Genomic DNA, 27,769 nt, shown 5'->3' on the forward strand with positions numbered 1-27,769 from the left:
AAGACAAAAACTGGATTCCAAACAAATAAATGAGCAATAAAACAAATACACCATAACAGATATCCCCAGCTAAGAGTAACAGGGATAGGAGTGGACCCTAGGCATAGAGGGGTATGGAGGGAGGGAAAATCCGACTGCAGTTGCATGTCTATCGGACATCTACATTTATGGTAGGTACAAAACTGTACTATGTCCTTCAAGAATGCAACTGCAGTCATAACATGTGGGTAGAATACCATAGCTTAGCTGGGGGAGGAGGTATGCTCTAGGAAAGAGATGGAGTGGCAATCAAACCCTGCAGGACTGCCGAAGCAAAGCCTGCTCTGGATCTGGAATATAGAGGGAGATTGTAATGTTTGGAGAATGTATGCACGGAGCTCCATGTAGCAGCTTCTAGAATGTCCTTGGTAGGCACCCCTCTTAAAAATGCTGTAGAGGTGGCTGTAGCTCTGGTGGAATGTGGTCTGACATTGGCTGGAACAGTCTTTCCATGAAAGGAATAACAGAATCTGATGCAATGTCCAATCCATTTAGAAATAGTCTGTTTTGAAATTGCTTTTCCTTGGACTGCAGGGGCGTAAGCTACAAAAAGTTGTTCAGACTTCCTACTGGCCTTGGTTCTGTCCAGGTAATATCGAAGTTGTCTGTGAATGTCCAAGGTATGCAAAAGTCTTTCCCCCTTATTCTCAGGATTGGGGAAGAAAGCAGGCAGATGAATGGCTTGATTTAGAGAAACCCTAGATACCACCTTTGGCATAAAAGTAGGGTTGGTCCTTAATGAAACCCTGTCTCTGTGGAAAATAATAAAGGGTGGTATTGCCATTAGGGCCTGTAGCTCCGAAACCCTTCTTGCTGAGGTAATTGCCAACAGGAAAGCTGTCTTCCATGAGAGAAATTGCAAGTCAACTGAACCTGCTGGCTCAAAAGGAGGTAGAGTCAGTTTTTCTAAGATAAAATTGAGGTCCCAGGCTGGCACTGGGGCCTTTCTTGGTGGCTTAATATTCTTGATTCCCCTGAGGAATTGTCTTAGTAAGGGGTGAGAGAAAACAGGAGGATAAGTGTTGTATCTAGCTGAAATAGCAGATGCATGTATCTTTATGGAAGAATATGAGAGGCCGTTCTTCAACATATCTGCCAAATATTCCAAGATGAGTGGGATGTTCAGTAATGATGCATCATGTCCCTTGCTGGTATTCTAATTGCTGAATCTTTTCCACTTTGCTAAGTAAACCTTTCTGGTGGATGGTCTTCGAGCCTCTGTTAGTATCCGCTGAACTTCCTTGGAGAGAGATAAGCTGAAGTTATTTATGGGATCTCCAAGGCTGTTAGCTGCAGTGTCTGAAGGTTTGGATGCAGCGTTTCGAAGTTGTGTTGAGTCAAAAGTAGAGGCCACTGAGGGAGGGCCCACCTCCTGGTGTGACATATGCTCTGTAGTAGTGGGTACCAGTGCTGTCTTGGCCAGTCCGGAGCTATTATGATTCCCTTGGGCTTCTCTGCTTTGATCTTTAGTAATACTGAGGTCATCAGTGGCAGAGGTGGGAATGCATAGATTGCTAGGGAGTTCCAGTTGAATGAGAGGGCATCTATTTTCCAAGCTTTTGGATGGTATGTCCTTGTGCAAAATTTCGGTAGAAGATGGTTAAGGTGAGAGGCAAATAGGTCCACTTCTGGCTTGCCCCATGTCGAAGTGAGTTGTCTGAAGGCTTTCGGATGTAACCTCCACTCGTGTGGGTCTGTGAAATTCCTGCTTAGGCTGTCCGCCAACACATTGTCTTTTCCTGGAACAAACTGGGATTGTAACTGGATGTTTAGGCTCAGTGATTTCTCCCAAAGCTGCATTGTCAGTCTGCAAAGGGGGTAAGAGTGGGTGCCCCCCTGCTTGTTTATGTACCACATCACAGTGGTGTTGTCTGTCCGTATCATTAAATGGCCTTGCTGGAGTTGGTGTTGAAAAGCCTCGATGGCATGCATTACTGCCAGCATTTCCTTTTGGTTTATATGCAGGTGTGTTTCCTTTGGAGACCATTGTCCTTGTATACACCTGCCTTCCATGTGCGCCCCCCCATCCAAGGTCTGAGGCGTCTGTAGTCATGGTCTGTGTTATCTGTGGTTTTTTTGAATGACATACCTGTGTTTTCCTGGCTCACCGAGGCCCACCATAGGAATTCCTTTTGTAGGCATGGAATGAGTGGTATGATTGTCTCCAAGTTGTTGCTGTGTTGAGACCAAATGCTTTTTAGGTACCATTGAAGCTTTCTCATGTGTAGTTTTGCTAATGGAACCAGTAGAATGCAGGATGCCATGTAACCCAGGGCCTGTAGGAATCTCCTTGCAGTCATCTGGGTGAGTTTTGCTAAACCTTTGAAGTAATGAGTTAACTTCTCTTGCTTGTCTTCTGTCAGGTAAGCCATCTGAGAGGCTGTGTCTAGTTTGGCTCCTAAGAAGATTATTTGCTGGGATGGCTGCAGTCTTGACTTTTGGAAGTTGACTGTGTATCCCAGAGCTTGCAGTAATCGTGTGACATAATCCAGGTTTTTTTGTCAACATCAATCTGTCGTCCGCTTGTATGAGGCAGTCGTCCAGGTACGGGTAAATTTGTATACCCTGGAGCCTGCAATGAGCAATTACTGAAGCCAGGCATTTTGTAAATACTCAGGGCGCAGTAGATAAGCCAAATGGCAATGCTGAGAATTGATAATGCTCTGGCCCTGCAAGAAATCTGAGGTATCTTCTGCAGCTGTGTATGATAGGGACATGCAGGTATGCCTCCTTGAGGTCCAGAGTAATCAGCCACAGCTCCTTGCCCAGCATGGGAAGGAGTTGCTGTAGAGTCAGCATTTTGAACTTTGGTACTATGAGAAAGGTGTTTAATGCGGACAAGTCCAGTATTGGTCTCCACTGAGATTCTTTTCTTGGAACAAGGAACAGTCTTGAGTAAAACCCTTGTTCTTGTTGTGGAACTCTTTCTATTGCTTTCAATCGAGTCAGCAGAGTGATTTGCTTGATAGCCTCTGCCCTTTGATTTTGTGGTAGGTTTGGCATGCCTTGTTTTCTTGGTAAGGTATGAAAATGAAACCTGTACCCTCGGTCTATAATGTCCAAAATTCATTTGTCCTTTGTCAGTCTGTGCCAGTTTTCTGCAAACAGAGATAATTTCCCTTAAGGGAGCTTCTAGTTGTTCCCTGGTAGGCGGTAGTAGAGGAAAGTCATTGAGTTTGTGGTTGTTGGGCAGGTGAAACCCCTGCGTCACTTCTTTGGTTTCCTGGCTGCCATTGTCGTCCCCTGTAAGGGCCTCTGTATTGGCCTCTTCCTCGGCCACGTCTGTTCTTACCCCTTTGAAACTTTTCTGGATTAGGAAAGGACCAGTTTTTTGAAGGCCAATTCCTACTGAATCTGGGGGGTTGAACCTGGAGGAAATCTTTCACCGTCTGAACTGATTTTGCTTTTTCTTCGATGGTCTTTAACACATCCTTAGCATTTGCACCAAAAAGCTTGTTCTTTTCCAAAGGTGCATCCAGAAGTTTTGCTTTTACATGATCTGGTAGAGGTTGTTCTTTTAACCAAGCATGTCTACGAATCACTGCCCCTGTCATAGCTGCCCTACATGAAGCTTCCAGTGCATCATATCCACACTGCAGGAAGTGATTGCTTACTTGCTGAGTGTTATGTACAGCTTCCTGCAAAGTCTTCCTGTCTAAAGGATCAGGAGAAGCTAATGTTTTTTGTAAATCTTCTAAAAGATAATCCTGATATTGTAACATATGAAAAAGGCAATTTAAAGCTCTCATAGATAAGGTAGTGGATGTGTAAACCTTTTTGCCCCATCTCTCTAATGACCTTGCTTCCCTGTTGGAGGGCAAAGGATTTTTTGAGGTGGAGGCTGAAACTCCTTTAGGCCCCTGTGAAAGTTTCCAAATCAGCAGTATGGGCCCTGAATAAATGGGAATGAGTTTCTGGGACCCTATAGTACCTGTCTGGCTTGGCTGGAGCAGGAGGAAGAGAATCAGGGGTAGCACTAGAGTCAGAATACAAGTCATCCAGAACATCAAGTACAGGAGGAATAGCTAAGGGCCTGTGCTGAGGCTTCTTAAGGAAAGTCCTAAGGCATTTCCTAGAATCAGAATATTCCTGACCCTGCCACTTGAAATGTTCCCTCATGATGTGCAGAACTTCCCCAAAAGAAATATCCTCAGGAGGGGAGGCCGAAGGGATGGAATCTTCAGCATCCGAATCCTCATAGGTCTGGAAGAGCTCTTCCTGGCTATCAGAGTGGGCAGAGCCCTCAGAGTCTTCATCTGAAGGAGTAGGGTCAGAGGGTTCAACCCGGGGCCTTTTATCAGGAGGAGGCTGGGATGCTCTCTCAGGATGGGCCTGTGAACCTCTAATCATGGAAATTAAATCAGCAGCCATGGACATAATTTGTGTCTCCGGAGTCGGCTGAGGTAAGGATTTAGGAGTAATATGCTTTGTTTTGCTGGCTGCCTTAGCCCTAGTGTAGGCCTTAATAGACATGGCCATAGGAGGCCTGGCAGCCCCACGTGCAGGAGTGACCTTGTCTACAGCAATGGTCTCGGGCATTTCCTCGGTTTCGGTATCCGGAGGAAAGTCTATAACTGGCGTCGGAGTAATGTCTGGAATCGGAGTCGTCGGTAATGCGGTGTCTTCGGTTCGGAGCGGTGGAGAGACGTCTCAGAGGGAACCGGAGCACTCGCGCTAGGTTTTGGCGTGGAGTCGGTGGAAGACGCGGGCCGAGGATGTCGGTCCCGGTCTTTTCATTTTTTGGGAGTTTGCGATGTCGGAAGATCCGACGGCATGGTGTAGGCAAATTTATCGCCGAAAAAATCTTCAGCGAACTCCGCTCGGCGCCTGAGTGCGCTTGTTGAAGCGAGCACAGGCTACACAGGCAGAGACGTCGTGGTCTGGGCCCAGGCAAGGGAGGCAGTAAGAGTGGAAATCCTTATGAGGTATTTATTTACCACAAAAAAGACAATTGTTAACTTTTTCAGTAATTTCTGACATCGGCTGAGGCAAGAAAAGGTCCCCAACGGGGTACTTAGCTTTTTAGATGACTTCGGTATCGTAGAATACAGGAGCTGACCGACCGGCACTTGCGAACCGCTTCTGCTTCGGGCACCGCGGGGCAAGAAAGACTGAAGAAAATGGTGTCGGCTGATGCTTATGTACTCCAGCCGCTCTGACGGAGAGAAATGCGACATCAGCCGACGTCGGATCCAGACTTTGGAATCCGGCCGACCGAGGGCTGCCCGAGGCAGGACAACCCACATGTTATGACTGCAGTTGCATTCTTGAAGGACATCTGCTCCTGTACCTTGAGCAAAAGTCTTGGAAGCAGATACAGAGTAGGGTGTACATAGAGGAACTTCCATGTCCACTGGAAGGAAAATGTATCTGTCTAACAAGACTAGTGGAGATGGGTGCTTGATGCAAAAAAGAGGGAGCTGGTGATGCTCTAGGGAAGCAAACATGCCTATCTATGGTGTTCCCCAACAAAGTGTGATACCTTTGAAGGCCTTCGTCTTTAAAGCCCATTCATGATGGTCCTCCATGTTCCTGCTTAAAGAGTCCACCACCACGTTCTCCTGAGAGGAGACGCACATTGCAGTGAATGTAAGACTCATGTGGGAAGTGAAGTGCCAGACATCCTGTGCCTGCCTGCACAGGGGGTAGGATCTTGTGCCTCCCTGCTTGTTTATGCACATCACCGTTATGTTGTCTGTGTATACCAGCACAGTGCCTGGCTTCCAGTAATGTGAGAAGGTCTGTAGAAGTGCCCTCATTTCTTTTAGGTTGATGTGTTCATTTACAATGTGAATAGGCCATTCACCCTGAACTCTGTGGGCTCCTGTCCAAGCCCCCCGCCATGCCCTGTCTGAGGCGAATGTGAATAAGACTTGATTGTGTAGTGCTGGAGTGAATAGAAGGCGTGGGATGAGTGTGTCCCGATTCCTCCACCAATAAAGTTCCTCTTTGTTGCAGGGCAGAAGAGAGATGCTGGCACAGAGGGTGTGAGTGGTGGGATCACAAAAATTTCAGATACCACTGTATCTTTCATGTGTAGTCTGGTGAGGGGGAGCAATGAACTGTGGCAGCCATAAACCTCAGAACCCTGAGAAACTCTTTTGCCAAGCAGTGTCTCTAAGCGGACTGTGCTCTGAAGTAGTTGGTTAGGGTGGTAACTTTCTCCTGAGGGAAACAGGTATGCATGGTGGTAGTGTCCAGTCCAGAAAAGTCAAGTTCTGGGTGGGACTGAGCGGAGATTTTATAAAACTGATCATCAACCCCAAAAGAGACAGAAGACATGCAATGCAATGGACATGCTTGAGAAGTATACCCTTGGACAGAGCCAGGATTAGACGGTCATCCAGGTAGGGGAAGATCTGTATACTCAGATTGCGGCAAAAGGTCACCACTGGAGCTAAACACCTTCACAAAGACTAAAGGTCAAAGTAGTAAATGGAAAATGTGATGATCCGGTAATGAACCGGAGACATTTTCTGCACGAAGGACAAATGGGAATGTGCAGATAGATAGGCATTCTGCAGGTCTAGGGATACCAGGAAAGCCTGATGAGAAGGAAAGGCAGAAGAGTATGCAAAGAAAGCAGTTTGAAAGTGGGCACTTGTACAAACGGTGTTTAGTTGAGAAAGGTGCAGAGTAGGTATCCACTGGCCTTCCTTCCTTGGGACAAGAAAAAAATCTTGAATAGAAACACTTCCCTAAGGAGGTTAGGGGAACCTTCTCTCTATGGTCCCCTCTACTAGCAAGTCTTAATGGAAGGGTCCAGAAAGTGAATCTGTTTGTGAGGAGGCAGGGGCATTCCTGCTCGAGAGGGAATGCTTTCCCAAGTCATGGCGTATCCTTCTTTGATAATATCTGGGACATATTTGTCCATAGGACTGTTTTTCCAGAACTGGAGAGAGAGAGAAAAGTCTTGAGGGGGGAGTGGAGGGGGTGGGGTGGGGAGGGAGAGGAAGGGAAGATGGTCACAAGGGCCTGCTACTAAAGTGAAGGGTCTTCAGTCTTTCAACAAATAAAGTAGATTTTGCTGGATAATTTCTACAGTACCTTGGAAACGTGGAAAGAAGAATCTGTTGGCAGTCTCTCATTGTCTTGCCTTATTCCTGTAATGCTTTGAAAAGACTGGCAGCTTATGAGCCAAATAGATGATTATCCAGAGAAGAGTCTAAAAGTTTAGACAAAGTCTTTAGAAATAGGCTGACCTCACAGCCAGGCATACTCTCCTGATGACTGAAGCAGCATCCACAGCATCATAGCTACTATGATGGCTATTTGGGAATCTTGAGCCACTACAGTCTGCATATGTTGTTTAGATTCTGGTGTCCAAAGCTCTGTGATGGCCTTACTCATGGACTGAAGCACAGACAGCAAGTACCTTGGTCATTTCGGTTTGGTATTTAATAGCTCTGAAAACCAGTGTGGAGGAAGTGTACACTTTTTTACCACACCTATCCATTGCTCAACTATCTTTATTAGTGGGAACAACATTAGTGCTGTGAAGCAGCTTGGAAGGGTTGTCTGAGGCTGGGGAAACAGCAGTGGGAACTGGCACAGGATTAAGAACTTTGTAGAACCTATCTGGTCTTTTGGGTGCTGCATGTTGTGAATCAGGTGTGGAGACATTAGCCTGAGATGCATCCAGGTAAGCCTCTAGCACAGAAGGGACTGGAGGTGGTGCAGGAGTGCCCATCTCAAAAAGGTTGCAGTATTTCTTTTGCACCTCTGATACCTGCTTAGATTGCCATTCAAAGTGTTCCATCATACTTTGCAATGTTTCTCTGAAGGAAGCCTCTTCTAAGTGGGAATCAGGAGAGACTGTCTCCCTCATCATAGGATAACTGTCCTGGAGAATGAAGTGTAGTCTGAAGAATGGTCTGTTATCAGCTTCTGGTTCCTCCTCAGAGGATGAGGAATCCCAATGCCCATTTCTGTGGAGTAGCCTGTGCAAGCTGGGCCACAAAGGATTGAGGCTTTAGAGACATAATTGCTTTAAATAACCCCCCAAAAATATATCCATTCATTTTCTCTGGAAGCTGAAGGGGACATATAAAGTTTCTGTTTAGGGGTGATGTCTACCTGTACCAGCTTAGGAGGTTTGGAACCATGGTACATTTTGAACAATGTTAGTCGAACCTCTTCCCTACTAGTATCTGAGGGATTCTGCATGGGCCATCTGAAATGAGGCGTGGTTCGGAGGATTCAGTCTGCAAGGCCTCAGGAGCCACACTGGCCTCTGGCAAGGTCATAGTAGTGAGCTCTTGAGATAAAGTCAACTTATTGCAGGTTCGACTACCTCAACAGGCAAGTCTATTTCAGAGACGACAAAAGGAATTCTCCCTCGGTCTTCTAAATTTTTCTTGGGCAAAAGGCTGACATCTGGGGATTCCTGTATGTTACAGTGGACTAAGCATTTTAAATGCTGCATCTCAAGGGAGAGCCTGAACCAGAGAGTTTTAGGAACAAATGACTGACAAAAAGAACAAGATTTGAAGTTGTGTCCGGGGCCTAGACAGAACAGGCAGTTAGTGTGCAAGTCCTTGTACAGAATTTGCCTACCGCACTTACACCCCCCCCCCCCAGTGGACATCGAATAACAGTTAACACACAGTGAAATGTTAGAAAGGAAAGATCTCCAATGGGGCATTTATTTGAAATCTGACAAGCAAAGCTATGGTAACAAATTACCAAATCTCATACATACATACATCTATATACCCCCTACACTGACAAACTGAGGTAATCATCTGGACATACCACCTTTGGAAGGAAAGGTTTTGGTACTCCAGCTGGACATCAGCGGACCGAGAACTCATCTGTTATAAATACTGAAGCAGTGATTTTAGTCAGGATATCTTAGCTCACTGAACAGCTGCCCAACCTTTTTACCTGTTTTACTCTTTTCCCACATGGTCTTATGAGTAATGACTAGCATGGAAGCTAGGGAGAGCATAAAGGAAGAAAAGATTAGATTAAAGTGGCCTTGTAGAAGGCAAAGTAGTAGTAAGTAAAACAAAAGAAAAAGGAAGAAACAGATACGAAAGGGAACAGAAACAGATGCCTGAGTAATAGTAAAGGAAAATGAAGGGGAGGGGGAATTGTAGGAGGACATAAAAATAAAATGGAAACAATGAAGGCCTGAAGTCAGTCTCAGAATGAAGACCACCCATTAAGAACACAAACGCACATGAATAAGGGAGGTGTAGATTCAGTGGGGTCCCAGTGAGCAACAGTAGCACATGTACAACATTGACAAAGGTGGGGACATTATGCTCATTATACAAAAGAGAGGCACAGGAACTCTAAATAGGGAATAACTTACACTAAATATATACATAGCTGGATACATTAAATTTTTTGGGGGGGGTGGGAATAGCACAGCAGAATAAGGAAGATGGGAACAAAATAGAAAGTACAGTTGCATAACTATTTCTTACATGTAACAGCAGATGGTTCAAATTTCTCATTGCCTCAAGAGCATATGGGTTCTGTGCCTTCACAAACCCACACTTGCAGCTTTCCAGAGCTCAGAATCCCCTCCTCCAAATCTCTGTAATAGGGAATTGGCTAAGCCCCTCCCATCAGGGGAAGCCTAAACATCACAGAAAGTCAGTTATTGAGGGCTTTTACTGCTGAGTACGGAAAAACCAAGGAGGACCAGAAGCAAGAACTACCTAAAACCAACCAATTCACATGCCAAAAGCACACCAACACAACCAATCAAAGTCAACCAACAGCACAGCAAGGTTGGACACCATCAAACTATATTCAAATAAGGTGGATGGTGGGCGAGTGCTGCCACTGAAGAAGTGAGAAATCTAAACATTGACTGTTACAGTAAGTAGGGCTTACACAAATGTACTAGTTTTCATCATTCACACTGCCTCCATAGTATATGGATAGATTCCCAAAGGGTACCCCACCTGGGAGAAGGAAGGATAAGGATCCAGAAGTCCTTGGAGAATGGTCTTCACAAAGTCAGCTCTGGAACTTAAGTATCCACTTTGTAGTGCTTTGTAAAGATATTAACAGAGGACCAGGTTGTTGCCTCTAGAATGCTTCTAGAGTCTACTGCTTTTCAATATGCCACCAAAGAGGCTGCGGCTCTGGTGGAATCTGCCTTAACCTTACCTGGAATAGATTTACCATGGTGTGAGTAGCAAAAAAACTACAGCAAAGAACATCCAAAGAGTAATAATTTGCTTAGATACAAGTTGACCCTTTTTGGCCCCAGAATAGACAGCTGCTCAGCTTTCCTGGAGGGCTTAGTCCTGTCAAGGTAGTACCTGAGCTGCCTTTGTACATCCAAGGTATGCAGAATCTTCTCTCCATCATTTTTAGGTTCCAGAAAGAAAAACTGGGAGATTGATTACTACAATCTGGGTAAATTCACAAACAACTTTTAGCAAGAAAGGGCAGTACATAAAACAATTGTGTCCTTTTAGAAAAATAAGATAATGTTGGCCCATCATGAGTTCTTGCAGTTTAGAGAGTCACCTTGCAAATCTTAGAGCAATAAGTATTAACAGTTTTCCAACTGGTGAACTTCAATACAGCCTGAAATGCAGAATCAAAAGGAGAGGAGGTTAATTTTCTAAGAACAAAGTTGAGAGCTCACGTAGGGAGAATTTGCCTCAAGTGCAACACTTTCTTCATAAACTCTGACCGCAAAAAAAAAAAAAAAAAAAGTGGGGATCCATGGTTAGATAAGCAGAGATGGCCACAAGATGCATCTAGACAGATGCACAATATAAGCCACTGTTGAGCAGCTCACGCAAACATTTCAAAACCAGAGATGTAGAGACCATACTGGAACTTCTGATTGCAGGATTTCTTTTCTCTTCAGTACCTGCTAAACATCTTCATGGAACAAGTGTCTAAAAGGTATCAACACAACCTTCAAACGCTGTCAAAAGCAATTGATCTAAGCTGGATGCACCATTTTCCACCAACACTGTGAGCAGATCCAAAGTGTGAGGAAGCTTGTGGTAATCACGGTTGGCAAATTTTATTAAAAGGGAAAACCAACTTTACCTGGCCCAAAATGGGATCACCATGATAATTTTTGGTAATTCTTTCTGAATTTTCAGAAGTATCTTGGGTATCAGTGGAAAGGGTGGAAATGCACACAGGAACATCCAAATCCAAGGGAATGAGAATGCTTCTGTCATCCAAGCATAGCTGCAGAGAGGTCTAACAATTTTTTAAATGTTTTTTGAAAGGAGGTAGACAGCAATATCTGAAGTGTTCCCCACATCTATACCAAATACAGGCGGCTCTCTTTCCTGAGTTTCCATTCGTGAATGTCCATCCAGGATCTGTCTAGTGCGATAGCTACTAGGTTTTGCTTTGCCAGAATATATGAGGCCTGAAGAGTCATGGAAAGTAGATCCAGCTCCCAGACCATCATTGCCAGCTGGCAGAGAGAGTACGACCTTGTACCCTCTTGTTTAAGGTATCACGTGACTGTGGTGTTGTCGGTAACCAATGAAAACTGACCTTGAGACCATAAGTGGTGAAGAACTTTTACAGTCTGAATCACCAACATTTCTTTGACATTTAGCTGCTTTGTAGAGGCCAAAGGAGTCCATCTGCCTTGCACTTGCACTCCCCTGGACACTGCTCCTCATGCAAAATATGAGGTGTCCGTCTGGACTTGACTGAACTGAGGTCTGAAGGAAGATGGGTAGGCCAGGATTGAGAGACATCCCTCCAGCACTGTAACTCTTATTTCACAAATAACAGCACTAGTACCTGGAATTCTATGGGATGCAGGTGCTTGACTAACTTTTTTTTTTTTTTAAATACTACTGAATCTTTCTCATACAGAGTCTGGCCAGTGGTATCATGGGGATTATTGATGCCATGGGGCCTAGAATTTGAGAAACTCTCTTGCAAAGGCCAGCTTCTTGAAAACAGAAATATCTGAAAATGTTCTAACAAGTTAGAACTTTGACTTCTGGAAGAACGACCATTCTTTTTGTGTGTCTACTATACACCCTGAGAAGATAATTCCTTAAGTGTGTGAGAGAGAGACAATACTTTTACAGGTTTTAACTTGAAGCCCAGGTAAGCCTGGGTGGTCAAGACTAATTATTCTAAATACTTGGAAACAAATTCGGCACAAATCAGCAAGTCAGCTAAGTAAGTAAAAACATGGATGCTCTGGGTCTTGAAGTAAGCAACTTTATGACTACTCAAGGCACAGAAGACAGCCCAAAAGACTATGAAAAAAACGATAGTGTACTCCAGACACAACAAATTTAAAATGCTTCCTGACATTGGGAGTGATTGGAATGTGATAAGCACCTTTTAGATCTAAAGTCAGCACTAACAGTTGTCCAGAAAAGGGGAAGAAGGACAATCTTTAGGGCAAGTATTTTGAATTTGAATACTTTTATAAAGGTATTTAGGAAAGACAAATCTAACACTGGTCTCCAAGATGATTCCTTTTTGGGTCCTAAAGAGATTACAGAGTAAAATCAGGATTAATATCATTTTGTCGAATTGCACTTCATAAAGTTATCATATACCTGACTCACATCCATGAAAACTGCAATACCAAATTTCAATACGTCCAAATAAAACCACCACATGCCGACATTCCCTGCCACTCTGGACCTAGAAACTAGCGCTACCAAGGGTCGAGAGGGGGGGGGGGTGAGATTTTGCATTCCGGAATATCGGCATTTGGAATTTTCAGATGTTTCAGAATGTGGATTAGATGATGTGCCATTCAAGATTATGATAGTAGACTGTAAAATCATTTTACTTTCTGTGGTGCAAGAACTGGTTCTATAACCTCTGCTTGCAACATGTGAAGGAATACCAGAGAGAAAAGGTGCAGTCTGGTCTGGTGGGGTTGCAGGGGAATCCCTTCAAGGGTGGAGGATTTTCTGTCTACCGCTAATAACATCTTCTTGGAATTATTTTCAGCACCCATTTGTCTGAGACTGTTTCGGGATATGCTGCTGGGTTGAGTGAAAGCCTGAGGGATTATGAAAGGGGAGGTGGGGATGTAATGCCAGGGTCTCAACAAAGTCCTTTATCAGGAGAAATATTTTTTGGCAAAGGAACCCCTTTTATCTGGTTTGGAATCGTTATCCTCTTGTTAGGCTGGGACTTTTGTTTGTTCTGCTCTTTGAAGTTGGGTGCTTTGTTAGTGGAGAACCTGGAAATATGAAACTTTCTGGATACACCATGCATCACTTTACCTTTATCATCCCATAATTTGAGAATCTAGGTAGGAGGATTAAACGCATATTCAGAACTTAAGAGAGCATTCAAAAGCCATTTTCTTTAATCCTCAGAAAAAATTCTGGATAAGTAACCACACATACCTTCAATACAACGTAAGCGGCTGCATTTCTAGAAATAGTGTCTGCACCTTCCAAGACACTCATACCTCCCAAACTCTTAGAGCAAGAAATCTGGACAAAGCCATAAATAATGGGGAAACAAAGGCCCAAAAATAGGAACAATTTTTAAATACTACTACAATCTTACAAAGTTGATAGAACAGATTTTATATTAGCATGAATTTCCTGACGAGTATGAATTCTGAAGCTCAAGTATCTGCCATTATGTTCTAACTTCGATCTTTAATGACTTGCCAATATTTGCCAGAAAACTACAATTTTATGTAAACTGGATGAAAAATATGAGGCAAAAATCTGTACAGTTGAGAGATATGATAGACACACCTCAAAGCATGTTTCAAAATCTGAGTCACATTAGAAACAATCTCATTCATACAACACTTCTGTTCAGCAGGCAAATATACACCAAAGTAATCTAAACTGTAATTACACTGTAAAATAAATTTCCACATGAAGTTTTGATTTAAAATTTTAAAGACAATTACTACAGTGAGTGAACTTTTTTCCCCTTGAGATTGAAACCACTTGCCAATTTTATCTCATGGTGTAGTGTTAGAGGAAGCCAAGGATTTCTTACTAGAGTTGGCAACTGGATAAACTACAGCTGGGTCAGCTGGCAAAGGCAGCTATGAGATCAGTGTACACCTTGTACTTCTTTGTAGCCTTTTTAGGAAATGGCTCCCTACCCCAAAGGGGTTTTAAATGCTGTTTTTATAGACATCTTTAAAGCTAGCTAACATCTGTGGAAAGGTAAACACTTGCTTGGGTTTTTGAATTCATTTACTTTCCAAAGAATCAAACTGGATGGTTTCAGCATTCATGACTGTCTGCATTTGAGTTTCCCATCAAAATCTGCAGTGCTAGACTTATCTCTAAAGAAGGCAGCACCAAAGTCCTTCTGCATAGGAGCACAGTCTCAGAGATTATGTGACTGTAAAACCCTCTTAACTAAGGAGACCATATAATTTCTTATTACACTGTAATAATCTGTCTGCCATGTGGTGAAGTTTGTTTCTTCTTACCTGAACTACGACAAAGGACAAAGTATCTGGAGACAGAGTATTGTCTGGCAAAGGTTCTCTTACCCTGGATCTCTCCTGCACCCAAAGGGCTTGGTTCTCCCATAAATGAACCAGATACTGGAACAGCACAGGAGGATGTGTCTGATCCCCATACCACAGGCTCACACCAGAGGTTGATGTGGAAATGGTAAGTGGATCTGCAGACTAGCTTAAGACAACAGATTCACAAACTATAGGCTGATGCACGTTTTCTTTGTTTTTTTTTAGCTTTTTAGGGGCAGCCGTATCAACAACCATCAAGTCACAGGGAAAAACTCCAACCAAAATAATACACTGACACTATTAAGGGGTGACTAAGAGCAACAATAGGAAAAAAACACAGCAAATGGGGTTAAACAACATAAAATATAGCAGAAACATTTTAAACTGTGCTAAACCTTGTTCTACAATCTGCACAATACAGTAAATAGTGCACAGTAACAGTACCAAATAAAATTCACTTGTCCAAATAATGATGAAAAAATTATATATATGCAAATAAAAACCTTATAAAACAGCATAAATAAGCATTTACTTATAGATTTTCCTGTCAGAAATGGAAAAAAAAATCTCTACAGAAAATGCAAATAAATGTGATTCAATGATACAAAATGGCTATAGTAGTGTTAAATCCAAAAGTTGTTTGCCTTTCGGCTTTTTCCAGTTAGGGGTCGCCACAGCGGAACTCCGGTCCGCTAATGATTGGCAGTTTTTTTTTTTTTTTTTTTATGGTGTCGAGTTGCCAGCCTGATGCCCAACCTTCAACGAAGGCACGCCCATTCAACACATGTCTTTCGAATGCCCACTCGACCGTGGGGAGGACATGCAGACTCCACACAGAAGGCACTCCCAACCCAAGCAGAGAATCGAACAGGAGAACCTCTTGCTGTGAGGCAATAACGCTACCGCTGCTGTGGAAGTATAATGTAAATGTCATAAAACAAAGAAAAAAATGAAAAATGCAATATTTTGCTATGAAACTTCAAAATAAAGCAGATAAATATCAGGAAAAATATGCCCAATATTCAACTGACACCAAGTAATTTCAGTTTCCCAGTTCAAGTCAAAGAACACGTTAGAGAAGTCCCACATAACTGCCTAAAAGCAGTATTAAGCATACAAACAACACAACAGTACGTTAGAATTCTAAAAGGAATTAAATTAGTAGTAAAGAACAATATTAAAAAACAGTTAATGTACATTTTCAACTAAAGAGAGAGAAAAAGTAGAGAGAAAGGAAAGCTTCCATCTTCTAAGAATCTAGAAGCTGTAATTCACCAATGTGAGCGTATGAGGAAACTCAACAGTTCAACTTCTTTACCTGGCACTAAAATACTGAATAACTGACTTTTTGAGACAGTGGTTAGGCTTCCACTGATGAGAGGGGGGGGCCTTACCCAGCAAGGGGGGGGGGGGGCGAACAAAGGCCCAAAAATAGGGACAGATGTTAAATATTGCTCTTATAAACTTAGAAAGCTGTTAGAACAACAGGATTTGTGTTAGCATGTATTTTCTGGAGGATATGAAGTTTGTAACTCAAATGTACGTCCTTATTTAGTGACTTCAATCCTCAGTGATTTACCAGACAATCCAAACTGTATGAGCAGCAAACCAAAAATATGAGGCAAAAATCTGTATGTTCTGTGAAAACCTGGACAGTTAAAATGGGACAAACAGAATTGCGCTGACAAGTTATAGACAGTCTACTGGGACAGTAGACAGATTTCAAACATGATAAAAGACTGCACAAAGCTATACAGTTAAACATTAACTACAGCAAAAAAAAAATGAAAACAAGTAAAGGTTGGCTTGTGCTTAAAATAAGATAGGCTAATGATACTGAACTGTCACTTACTTCTTTGCTCTTACAGGTAATATTGTAAATGTCACTGGCAGCCTCTCGTTTGATTACTGTAGCTGGTAATTGAAAACCATCTCCGAGTTCCATAACGCATATGTACTCTTGGTTTAAGTGGTTCTAATAAAATGCATTAAGACAAAGAAGGAACACTAAAGTTCATCACTGAAGCAAAAGATTTCACAATCTAATTATTTGTGCATACTACAAAAAGAGAAATTTGATATGGTGAGCTTAAGCTGTGTGTCTACCTACCTCTAGCAGCTGAAGATTCTGTCCAATTAGTCTCAGTTCCCTCAGCACACCATCTGGCACAAGTGCGGATCCATCAATGCTCGTTATACAAGGGCAAGCATTTGGTCCTACATACTCTCCATCAATATTCTGAAAGGGATACAAATGAGTGCTAACTTAACTGTTTTTCCACTACCTTATTAAATGCAGCAAAGTTACTCTTATAACCACCTTAAAAATATCAGTTAAGAATGATGTTTAAAGAATACTGACAACATTTTGTTTGTTCTTGCTACTGCATGCCAGCAGCCAACTCTAAAAGCCAAGATTAATACACAGAGAAAGGGAGATCAAAGATTAAGAGTATTTTACAGAACATTCATCCAAATATTAAGCATTCTAGCTGCTAGGTATTTAGTATGCAGATGCAATCATGCCATTCATTAATCAATGACTGCAAAAGAGAAGACCTAATGATCAGAATATCCTCAAGTGACTATTATGTGAAAGGAATAGCAGCAGTACACTTTTATGGCTACCATACTTGGCTAGAAATGCAAAATTTTCGGTATGAAGCTACTAATTTCAGTAACAGCCTTTTACAACAATGGCTTGCTTATAATTTCTCCTACTTTTACAGCTCCAACATACATACCAATTATGTGATGAATAAAGAGAGATGTTTCAGGAATATACATGTAAAATTTGAACTTGCTACCCTATAGTTTTCATTAATATACAAAACAGATTAGAATTGGACTAGAAACTTGCAAGAGGTTAGTTGGTTACGATGATGAAAATGCTTGCTTTATCAAGTTTTATGCAAACCCTTTAAAAGCTTCTACTTTGATTCTTTTAATCAGTTTGTTGCAGCAATGTCCAAATCCTGGATACTTTTTTGTCGTGATTTAGCGCGGAGTTGCCCATAGAGCACCATCGGGCAGCACCGGTTAAATAAGGTTAAAGTATTTCTGGCTCCGTAAAGTCTGCTCTTCAATTTTTCCCTTAGAACTTCTCTACTTGCAATCTAAACAGTCTATTCTCTATCTCAAAAGCTCAGCACTTGCTCCTAAAGCATTTTTATATAGGTAAAGTACTTGTATACTAAACAAAGTACTACATTAGCCTAGAATCCCCTTGAGTACCCACTTCCCTATAGGTCCCTTCTGACTCAGTTACACAGCAAACTTTTTCACTTTTTCTAGCATGTCGAAGGGTCAGTTGCTAGCGTCCTCTCCTGTTCAGCTGGTGAATCTGGGCATCTTGAGGCAATGTTACAATTGCCTCATGTACACAGACAACCCACTCCTTCTCCCACAAAACACAAATACATGTGAGAGATGCAACTATATAGCCAAACTGGAGGCTGAGCTCTCTCAACTCAGGACTGGCAAGACCAGACAGGAGGAGAAGGAAGCCACGCACACCACAAACCCAGTTTCACATAGAACTATCACAACTGCAAAACAAACACAAACACACAAAGACATACTTGAAGGCACTGATCAAAAATCTACCAAAACTACAGAGGCCTCCAAAGCAGACACCCAAGCAACTGCCACCTCAAGACATAAGACATGCAACACATAGTTCTCAAAGTCAGTGTGCTAAACAGTCACAGCCCTTAAGGCCAAACACAATGCCAGACACACTTGTTATAGGTGACTCCATAGTCAGACACACTGACGTCCCACTCACCAGACTGAACAAGGAAAAGATCACAGTAAGCTGCCTGTCAGGCGCTAGAATCTGCCACATAACACAAGCACTCAGGTCACTCCACAGCAAGTACAAGTATGACTCAGTCATTGTCCATGCCGGTGTGAATGACCTGAGTCGCACCTCCCTGGACTACATGAAAAGAGACATAGAGAAGCTCTCAGATTATGTAGCCCAGGCTGGTATGACCCTGACCCTGAGCAGTATCCTACCCTCACCAAGAATGATGCCACAATACAGAGACAAAATGATCAGCTTTAATAATTGGCTTAATTACTGGTGTCATTCTAAGGGGATCCAATGTCTGTCTGCCTGGGATGACATGCTTGACAAGCCACGCTGCTTCGCAAGGGACGGCTTGCACCTGTCACCCCTGGGCTTCCGGATATTGGCAAAGGCTCTTGCCACCCCCATAGTGCCTTTTTTAGGCAAGGCTCAAATGATAAACCTACCGCCCTAGAAAACAAAAATGGAGAAAAACTGAGGGTAATACTGCTCAATGCCAGAAGTCTAAACCTCAAGATGCACGCCCTCGAAGCCCTCCTCAGTATGGAGAACATCGAGGTCTGTGCTGTGACTGAAACCTGGTTCAAGGCTCCTGAGAGCACCCCAGCACTATCAGGTTATACCTCATATCATGCGTTCCGGAACCAAAATCCGGACCAAACCACAAAAGGAGGGGGAGTATCCATATTCATAAAGGATACCCACACCTCCAGGTTAGTGGCAACGCACGAAGCATTGGAGACCATCCAGGTGCAATTAACCATAGGTAAAACTGCCCTACAGTTTGTAACATGCTACAGACCACCTTCTCAAACTCAGGAAACCCACACAGCCTTCCTGAAGACACTGGAGAGTATGAATGTCTCTCCAAACACCATCATATTGGGTGACTTCAACTACCCAAACATAGACTGGGAACATTACTCAAGCCCCAACACCCTAGCCCAAAGGTTCCTTGAGTTCATAAACTCAAATGCTATGGAACTAGTCACCATTCCCACAACAGGAGAAAATATACTAGACCTGATCATCACAAACATGGGGACAAAATGCTCCACACCGGAAGTATATCCCTCATTGGTGAGATCAGACCATAAATTAATCTCACTGGAGAGCCACATCCCGCCCCCACCTGCAGCAAAAAAGACCACAGTGAAGAACTTCTCAAAAGCAAACTTCACACTTCTTAAGACTGGAGTGGTATCCTTCAAGGCCCCCGAGCCAGTGGAAACCACAACCCATGCTGCTGAAACCCTTACAAATGCCTTCTACGAGCACCTCCAGGAATGTATGGATCAAGCAATCCCTAATAAAATCAAGACCCTTTCCACCAAAGGCAGGCGCCCGGTCTGGTGGACCCCAGCCATAAACAAACTCTACAACAAGAGGAGAAAGCTACTACATGACAGAGCAAAATCCCTAAAAGGGAAGGCATCTCTGATCAATACTAGCAAAAACTACGATCACTCATAAAATCATCCAAGGCCAACTTTGAGAGAAAAATCGCTAATGACACAAAGACAATCATAAGGCCTTCTTTAGCTATGTTAGAAACCTGGGTGGAAACTCCCAGATATGCTCAGAATTAGTCCAAAATGATAAAAAATCACTGAACCCACAGACATTGCCAACATACTGGCAGACCGGTTCAGTGCAAATTTCTCCCTCCTCCCCCAAAAGGAGAAATATCTATCCCACCAGTGTCTAGCCTCCCAAACATCTCAGATGCCCAGGTGAGAGCTGCTCTCTAAAGCAAAAACACAGCATCAATGGGACCGGACGGTGTCCCCGGCTGTGTGCTACACGAACTCAATGAGGAACTAAACCCACACATAAGGCTGCTGTTTAATCTTAGCCTTACTACAGGCTACGTACCCAAAGAATGGCGACGGCAACTGTGGTCCCACTCCACAAAGGCGGTGCTTCTATGGACCCTGGAAATTACCGCCCCATAAGCTTGATGAGCCTTGTCTGCAAAGCTATGGAGAGGATCATAATGGAACTCATAAATAAAGACATTGGGGACCTACAGACACTGGATCCTACCCAATTTGGCTTTGTCAAGGGCAGATCCTGCCTCTTGAACTTGGTCGACTTTTTCAAAACAGTTACTAAGGCCATTGATGAGGGTAAGGCAGTTCACACAGCCTACCTTGACCTAGCAAAAGCATTCGACACAATACCCCACTCGGGCATCATAGAAAAGCTCACCAGCTTAGATGTAAACCCATATGTCACAAGATGGGTTGCAAACTGGCTCAAGGACAGAACACACAGGGTTAGAGTTGCTGGTGCCATGTCAGACTCTAAGCCGGTCACGAGCGGTGTCCCACAGGGCTCAGTCCTGGGCCCCTCTTGTTTGGCATTTATTTTTCTGAAGTGCAGGCAAACATAGGGGGATTGTGGCTGACAAAATTTGCAGATGACTGCAAACTGGGCACCATAATTGACACTCCATCAGACACAGACATCCTCCAGAGAGGTCTCATAGAAATGGATAACTGGTGCCAGAGCCATGGCCTTAAGCTAAATGCCAAAAAATGTATAGTCATACCCTTTGGGAAAGACAAGGTAACCCCTAATTACCACATAGGTGGTAATCCATTAAACACAGAAGAAGTTATCAGGGACCTGGGGACCCAAGTTGACAGTAACCTCTCTTTTAACACTCACATTGCCAAAGTGGTTAGGAAGACCTTCTACATTGCCCACCTGATCATGAAGGGATTCACATCCAGATCAGGAGAGTTCATTGTACCCCTGTACTCTTCACTTATCAGACCAATGATTGAGTACAACGCCCCATTCGGAATGTACCTTACCCGACACCTGCAGCAGTTGGAAAGACCCCAAAAGTTCCTCACCAAAAGGATAAAGGGGCTCAAACATATGTCATACGATGCCCGACTGAAGAAACTCCAGCTATATTCAGTCGCATACCGTCTGCTCAGAGGTGATCTGTGCCTGACATACAAGGCCATGTCCAACCTGGAATTAATGGACATGCTCCACCTCAAAAAAATCCAAATCCACCAGAGCCACGAGAGCAAGAGACTTAAACCTCAACACGGACATAAATAGGACGTGCTGGAGGGACAGATTCATCACCCAGAGACTCCCTACACTATGGAACAGAATCCCAGTCCATGTGAGGCAGAGCCCCTCACTGACTCTGTTCAAGAGAAATCTTGACGAGTGGATGGGAGATCGTAAGTTTACCCCGGGAATCATCTCTGTATCACTGCTGGACAGAGGCACAGCAAACTAATGGGTATAGTATTATCATCCTAATGGGTGGTGAAAGCCACACACACTCTGGCTAGGCTTATAAATGCCCTAGGGCAGATAGCCTAGTATGAACCTATGAACCTATATTGAAAAGTCAAAACTAACTGTATATTTTCAAACCTAGCTTAGTAACTGATTTTCAAATTGCTTCTTAGATAAGTATATCATTTATTTTCACCAGTAAATTATCATAAAACATCCATGTTGACAATCTTTTCTTTATCACCAAACAAGTTAAGACCAGCAGGATTTCAATTAGCCTGCCATAAAATGTTTTCAGAAGCTACATTAGGCCCTCCACTCTGCCTAGAATTCTCAGACGAGGACACCTCTACAAATCTCTTACAGCCTAAAACAAACCAATAAACCAGCAAAAACAAATCTCTCAAAACCCCCCCCCCCCAAAAAAAAAAAAAATGAAGGCATCCAAATCAGGCCAGAGGCAGGGAAAGGAAAGAGGGAAGCTGATGGAGATGAAGTTACTAATGTAGATCAATCACTATGTCAAGTAGCTAACTTTTGTATTTGTCATTGGGATTTCATCTGTGTCACTATTAAGGCAAAATCCCAAGTTACACTTTTGGGGTGATTCTTATGAAAGAATGCCCCAAATAATGGTGCCTCAAAGGAACACGGACTTGGAAACTACATTTTTTGGTGCATTGCAAAGATGTTCAGTGATACCCACACGAAGATGCACAAAAATCATTAAAGAAGCATTTTTGAAGACACAAGCACCCTGGTACAACATGTAATTGTATACTCTGACAGACTGTAATAAACTAAAGTAACCTTCCCCACTTGAAAAGGCTCTAACATATGCACACTTTGAAAAAGATTAAGTTAGGTGATTTTTCTCTTTGCAAAAATATACATAGCAGTTTGTATACTTGGTTTCTACAAAGGGTTATCAGAAATGTGACAGTTTGCATGTTCATTTCTGTACAAGGTTGGCATAAGTGTGATAAGAACCTAAGTTACGTAAAAAGCACTTAGCTAGACAGACACTTGGTTTGTTTGCTAGAAAAATAAAACATGGCATCCTGATTTGACTACTGGTAGGGGCACCAAACAGATGATCCTGGTTTTGTACAAAGAATTTTATTGAAAATAGACAATGTCATTGCATCAGCAGGAATATACAAGGTGATGATAAAGGACTGTATTACATCAGTAAGAATATGCAAGGTGATGATAAACTGCAAGATTCCGTTACTGGGTGGGTTAAAAACAGAATGTTAAAAAAAAAAAAAAGTATAAAAAGAAGAGACTTTCAATCATCATCAGAGCCATCTTGATCGAGTGCGCATTGATCACTGGTGTGAGACAGTCGGACGCATTGACTTGCATCAAAACAGGTTATGAAGAATTGATGCATCTCGACAGCCTAATTGCTTGGCTGTAATACAATAAATACAGTTGTATGAAAGTAGCGGTACAGTGCGAGTTTATTGCTTGCTATTTCTTTTAATGGCAAGCCAGAGCCTCTAGAAAAAGAAGTTATGTATTTACCATAATGTTCCATTTGAGTTGTTCATCTCGCCTTCATTCTTTACTGATGGGTTCAGAGCTGAACCCTCAGCTCAGAGTTGGCTGACTGCAAAGCTTGAGGTCTTCAAATAGCTCGAGGCCAAGTCCCTATTCCATGATGCACCTAGTGTTGCCTCAGATCTTGTCTGCTGCGTATAATACCCTATGTCATTCTTTCACTCCCAAGAGAAAAGGTATAGAAGGACTGAGCAACCAGGATGGATCCAGCATCTCGGTCATCTAACAGCCCAGAAGGGGGTAGGAGGGAGGGAAGTAAGAATGAAGGCAAGATATACTCTGACAGACTGTAATAAACTCGCAAGTAACGTTATGGTAAGTACATAACTTCTTTATGTAAAGTTGTTCTATCTCGTCATTCATTTTTTTACTGATGGGTAGCATCCCAAGCACCATCAACCTCGGGTGGCTCACGGGAGTATATTTCACAGGATCCAAAGGAGGCCCTGTCCCTGGAGGCCTTGTCAACTTTGCAGTGAGTGATAAAGGTATGAGGTTTTGACCAAGTGGCTGCTGTGCAAATGTTATCAATATGAAGTCTGGCAGAAAAGGCAGAGGATGTAGAAACAGCCCTGGTTGAGTGAGCCTTAATTTTATGCTGTAAAGGCATGTTAGCAGCTGAATATGCAAAGGTGATACAATCAGATAACCATTTAGAATGAGTTGTTTTAGTCACTGGTCTACCCTTCCTGGAGTCTGAAAATGAAAAAAGCTGGTCTGATTTCCTGAAACCTTTTGTTCTATCCAAATAAAATCTGAGCGGTCTGTCAACATCAAATTTGTGCAGCATGTACTCTAAATTGTTTGAATGGTTGGGGAAGAAGACTGGCAAATCAATAATTTGGTTGAGATTAGTTTCAATGCAAACTTTGGACAAGAATGAGGGGTTTCTTCTAAGTGAGACTCTGTCAGCATGGAATATTAAATGAGGAGGCTTGATGGATAAAGCCTGAAGCTCCGACACTCTGCAGGCAGAAGTAATAACTACTAAAAAGATGGTTTTCCATGACAGAAACATGAGGTCACATGAGGAAGCTAGTTCAAATGGTGGAAAAAATATGTGGGAAAGCAAAACATTTAGATTCCATGGAGAATAGGGATTTCACAGGTGGTCTAACATGAAAGGTCCCTTTAAGAAAGGCTTTCGATAACTTGTGTGACATAATATTCAATCCCTCGAATCAAAGACAAAAATTAGAAATAGCAGCCAGTTGAACACTAACTGTTGCTGCTGCAGCTCCTTTGTTGAACATCATAGTCAAGAACTCTAAAATGGAGGCCATAGGGGCTTGGTAAGGACCAATATTGTTTTTAGAGGCCCATACAGAAAATTTGTTCCATTTGCTAAGATAGTTTCCTCATAGAAGATTTATGAGAGGATAAGAGAATTTGCTTCATCTTACTGGAAAGGTTATGGAACCTGGCTATGATGGGAAATGGAGCAGCCAAGCTGTCAGCTTCAGGGACTGCACAGGGGAATGAAGTTCTCCCGATGAGTGCGTCAGAAGGTCTGGAACTAGGTCCAGAATCCACGGGTCCTCCAAAAGATGAAGTAGAAGGAAGGGGAACCAAATCTGACGAGGCCAATGAGGGGCTATTGGAATAATGGCTCTTCCCAGGGTTTTTGCTTTCTGTAGAACCTTGGGTATCAATGGAATTGGCAGAACTGCATAGAGGAGACCCGGAGGCCAATCGTGTTACGAGTGCATCTCTTGGGGCTTCTCCTGGAGGGGGAATCAGGGCAAAGTATCTTCTACATTTCTTGTTCATGTGACTGGCAAAAAGGTCGCAGGAAGGCTGGCCCCACCTGCGGAATATCCTGTCCCCTACTTCTTTCTTGAGGGACCTCTAGTGGGGCAACAAGACTGCTCTGCTCAGCTTGTCTGCTATCACGTTGGATTTTCCCAGGATGTGCGTTGTCAACAGAAAGCGCTGGGTGGAAATAGCCCACTGCCATACTCTGAGAGCCTCGCGACAAAGGGGGGGTAAGACCTGGTTCTTCCTTGTTTGTTCAAATACCAGACCACTGACATGTTGTCTGTCTGAATCGCAATCATACCCAGAGGAAGAGAGTCCTGAAAGTACAGCAACGCCAAAAGTACTGCTCTCATCTCGCATACATTGATATGCAGATGTCTCTCTTGATCGGTCCATGTGCCTTGGGCTGTCTTTCCCTGAAAATGCCCCCCCCCCCCACATCAGGGGAGAGTCCATGGTCACTGTGGCTGCTGGAGGGGGTAGCACAAATAGGCATCCTATCATGACATGAAGTGAGGTCAATCACCACTGAAGATCCTTTTTGCAGGAATTTGTGATAATCATGTGAGACATGGGAAGCTCTTGGCAAGACCACCGAGTGAACAACAGCCACTGTAGTATCCACATGTGCATACGAGCTAGTGGTATGGCTAGAATTGCTGCTGCCATTAGGCCTAACAATTTCAGAACTTCTAATGCTGGTGCTTTTTCTTTAGATATCAGAATGCTGACATACTGACGAAGAAGCAAGACTCTTTCTATTGGAAGCCTTAGTGTGGTGGTGTCCAGTTCTGCTCCGATAAAAACGATATGTTGCGATGGCGACACGGCAGATTTTTCTCAGTTGATTATAATGCCCAGTTGATTGCAGAGTGACAGAGTGGACTCCCTGGCCTAAATGAGTTGATGCCTGGTGGTGGTGGTAAGGAGCCAATCGTCTAGGTACAGAAAAACCTGGAATCCTAAACGTCTCAGGTGAGCAGTGACCACTACCATGCATTTGGTGAACACTCTGAGGGCTGTAGTAACCAAAGGGCAGGGCTCAAAAATGGTAATGATTGGATCCCAGCCAGAAGTGCAGATGATCCCTGGATGGCCTGGCCATTTTTATGTAGTAGTACGCATCCTTGAGATCTATCGAGCACATCTAATTGTCTTTCCCTAAGAAGGGAAGTATAGACTGAAGCGTGACCATCTGGAACTTCTCTTTCTTTACAGATTTGTTCAGTCTGCTGAGGTCCAATATGGGTCTCCAGTCCCCCATCTTTTTTGGAACTAAAAAGAATCTTGAGTAAGTTCCGGACCCTATTTGTTCTGCTCGGACTAACTGGATGACTCACTCTTAGCAACGTTTGGACCTCTATTGTTGCTTGTTCCCTGTAACTGGGTGAAACATGCGGGATTTTTCTTATGGGTGGAGGGGGTGTGGCGAATGGAATGAAGTATCCTCTGGAAATGATGCTTTGTACCTAGCTGTCTTTTATTTTGAGCCAGGCGTCTGGGTACAAAGATAAGCGACCCCCGACTGCCTCCAGAGCAGGACAGTCGGGCCTCCTTTCAGGAGCACTGGTAGGGCTTCCCAGAAAAGTGATTTCCGTCACCCTGGTGTTGCAGACCCCCTCTGCCGCGAGGGCAGCATCTTCCATTATTGCCCCCCTCCTCTGCTTCTGGAAGGGGAGGTTCACCAAAGGCTCCTTGGGATTTTTGGAACCACATTTTTCCTCCCCTTTGACCCTTAGGGTAGGGTCTGGTAGGGGTGGAAAAATGGACCCCGACAGCAAACAGAGTCTTTCTGTCCTGCTCACACCTGGTTAAGGTTTCCTTCACTTTAGGCCCAAAAAGGGACGAGCCATCAAAGGGAATATCCATAAAGGATGACTTGAAGGGCTCTGCGAAGGGACACAGGTGCATCCAGGAGTGTTTCCTAAGAGCAACTCCTGTACCCGCTGCCAAACTCGTTCCATCAGCTCCATATAAAATAAGGCGCATGGATGAGTTTACTATAGAATTGAGAGTAGCAAGCTGAGCAGCAACTTTGTCAATAGCTCCTGCAGCTACTGTTCAAGAGTATCTCCTAGCTCTTTAAGGAGATCTCTTTGTAACCTAGTAAAATGGGTTAAATAGCTGAACAAACAAAAAGCAAAAGTCGCTGAACTAAACATGCACCTCTCATATCTATCCATGATGCTAGAGTCTCTGTGAGGAGGATGGATAGACTAGGAAGTTTCAGACATTTCCTTTTTGGTGGCTGCTGCCACCACCATAGCATCAACTGGCACACCTTTTAAGAAAGATTTGTCGGGGGGGGGCAGAAATGAACTTATTAGTCCTCCTAGGAACAGGCTCTATAGTATCTGGAGACTCCCACTCCCTTCGTGAGCCCAACTGCATCAGCTCATTGAAGGGCAGAGACATCCAAGAGGTGGAGGCCTGCTGTCTCAGCCTTCAGGAGAACTGACTCATCCTCAGTAGGGTTTTTTGACTGCCAGTCACCCCTCTGCCTAAGGATTTCAAGTATCTCAGTGGATGAGATATCTTCAGAGGGGGACCGTGGGGACTCTGACTCATCCAAGTCAGTATCAGATGTTAGAGACTCATGGGGGGAGTCTAGAGGTTTCCTCTTACACAATCTCTTCCTGGGAACCTCATCAGTGGGAGCTTCTGCTGAGATCTCAGAAGAGCAAGGGCCCCCCACAATGGGGCTTCCTGAGGCTCTGGGTCTCTACGCTTAGTGAGGATGTGTGAGGCAGAAGCACACACAGGTGCTTTAGGGGAGGAGGAAGCCAGACCTGAGGTCGAGGATGTCTTAGGAGACATGACTCTCCTCATGGCATTGAAAGCACCTCTGCTCCAATGGGAGGGAATCCAATGGATACAAGGAA

At 43.5% G+C, this 27,769-nt stretch overlaps 1 protein-coding gene across 1 annotated transcript in view; it reads right to left on the reverse strand.

Annotated features, from left to right (window-relative positions):
- The window catches only part of LOC122808326 (plexin-B3-like), a 2,760,797-nt gene that overhangs the window by 2,658,399 nt on the left and 74,629 nt on the right, over positions 1-27,769 (reverse strand). Inside the window, exons 4-5 of the mRNA XM_044079291.1 lie at positions 16,590-16,718; positions 16,332-16,454 (exon numbers count right to left, since the gene is read on the reverse strand). Of these exons, the coding sequence (XP_043935226.1) occupies positions 16,332-16,454; positions 16,590-16,718 (252 nt within the window). The remainder of the gene's footprint in view (positions 1-16,331; positions 16,455-16,589; positions 16,719-27,769) is intronic.

The sequence above is a fragment of the Protopterus annectens genome, chromosome 8.part0 (genome assembly GCF_019279795.1).
Source record: "Protopterus annectens isolate FY-2018-M chromosome 8.part0, PAN1.0, whole genome shotgun sequence".
Lineage (NCBI taxonomy): Eukaryota > Metazoa > Chordata > Ceratodontiformes > Protopteridae > Protopterus > Protopterus annectens.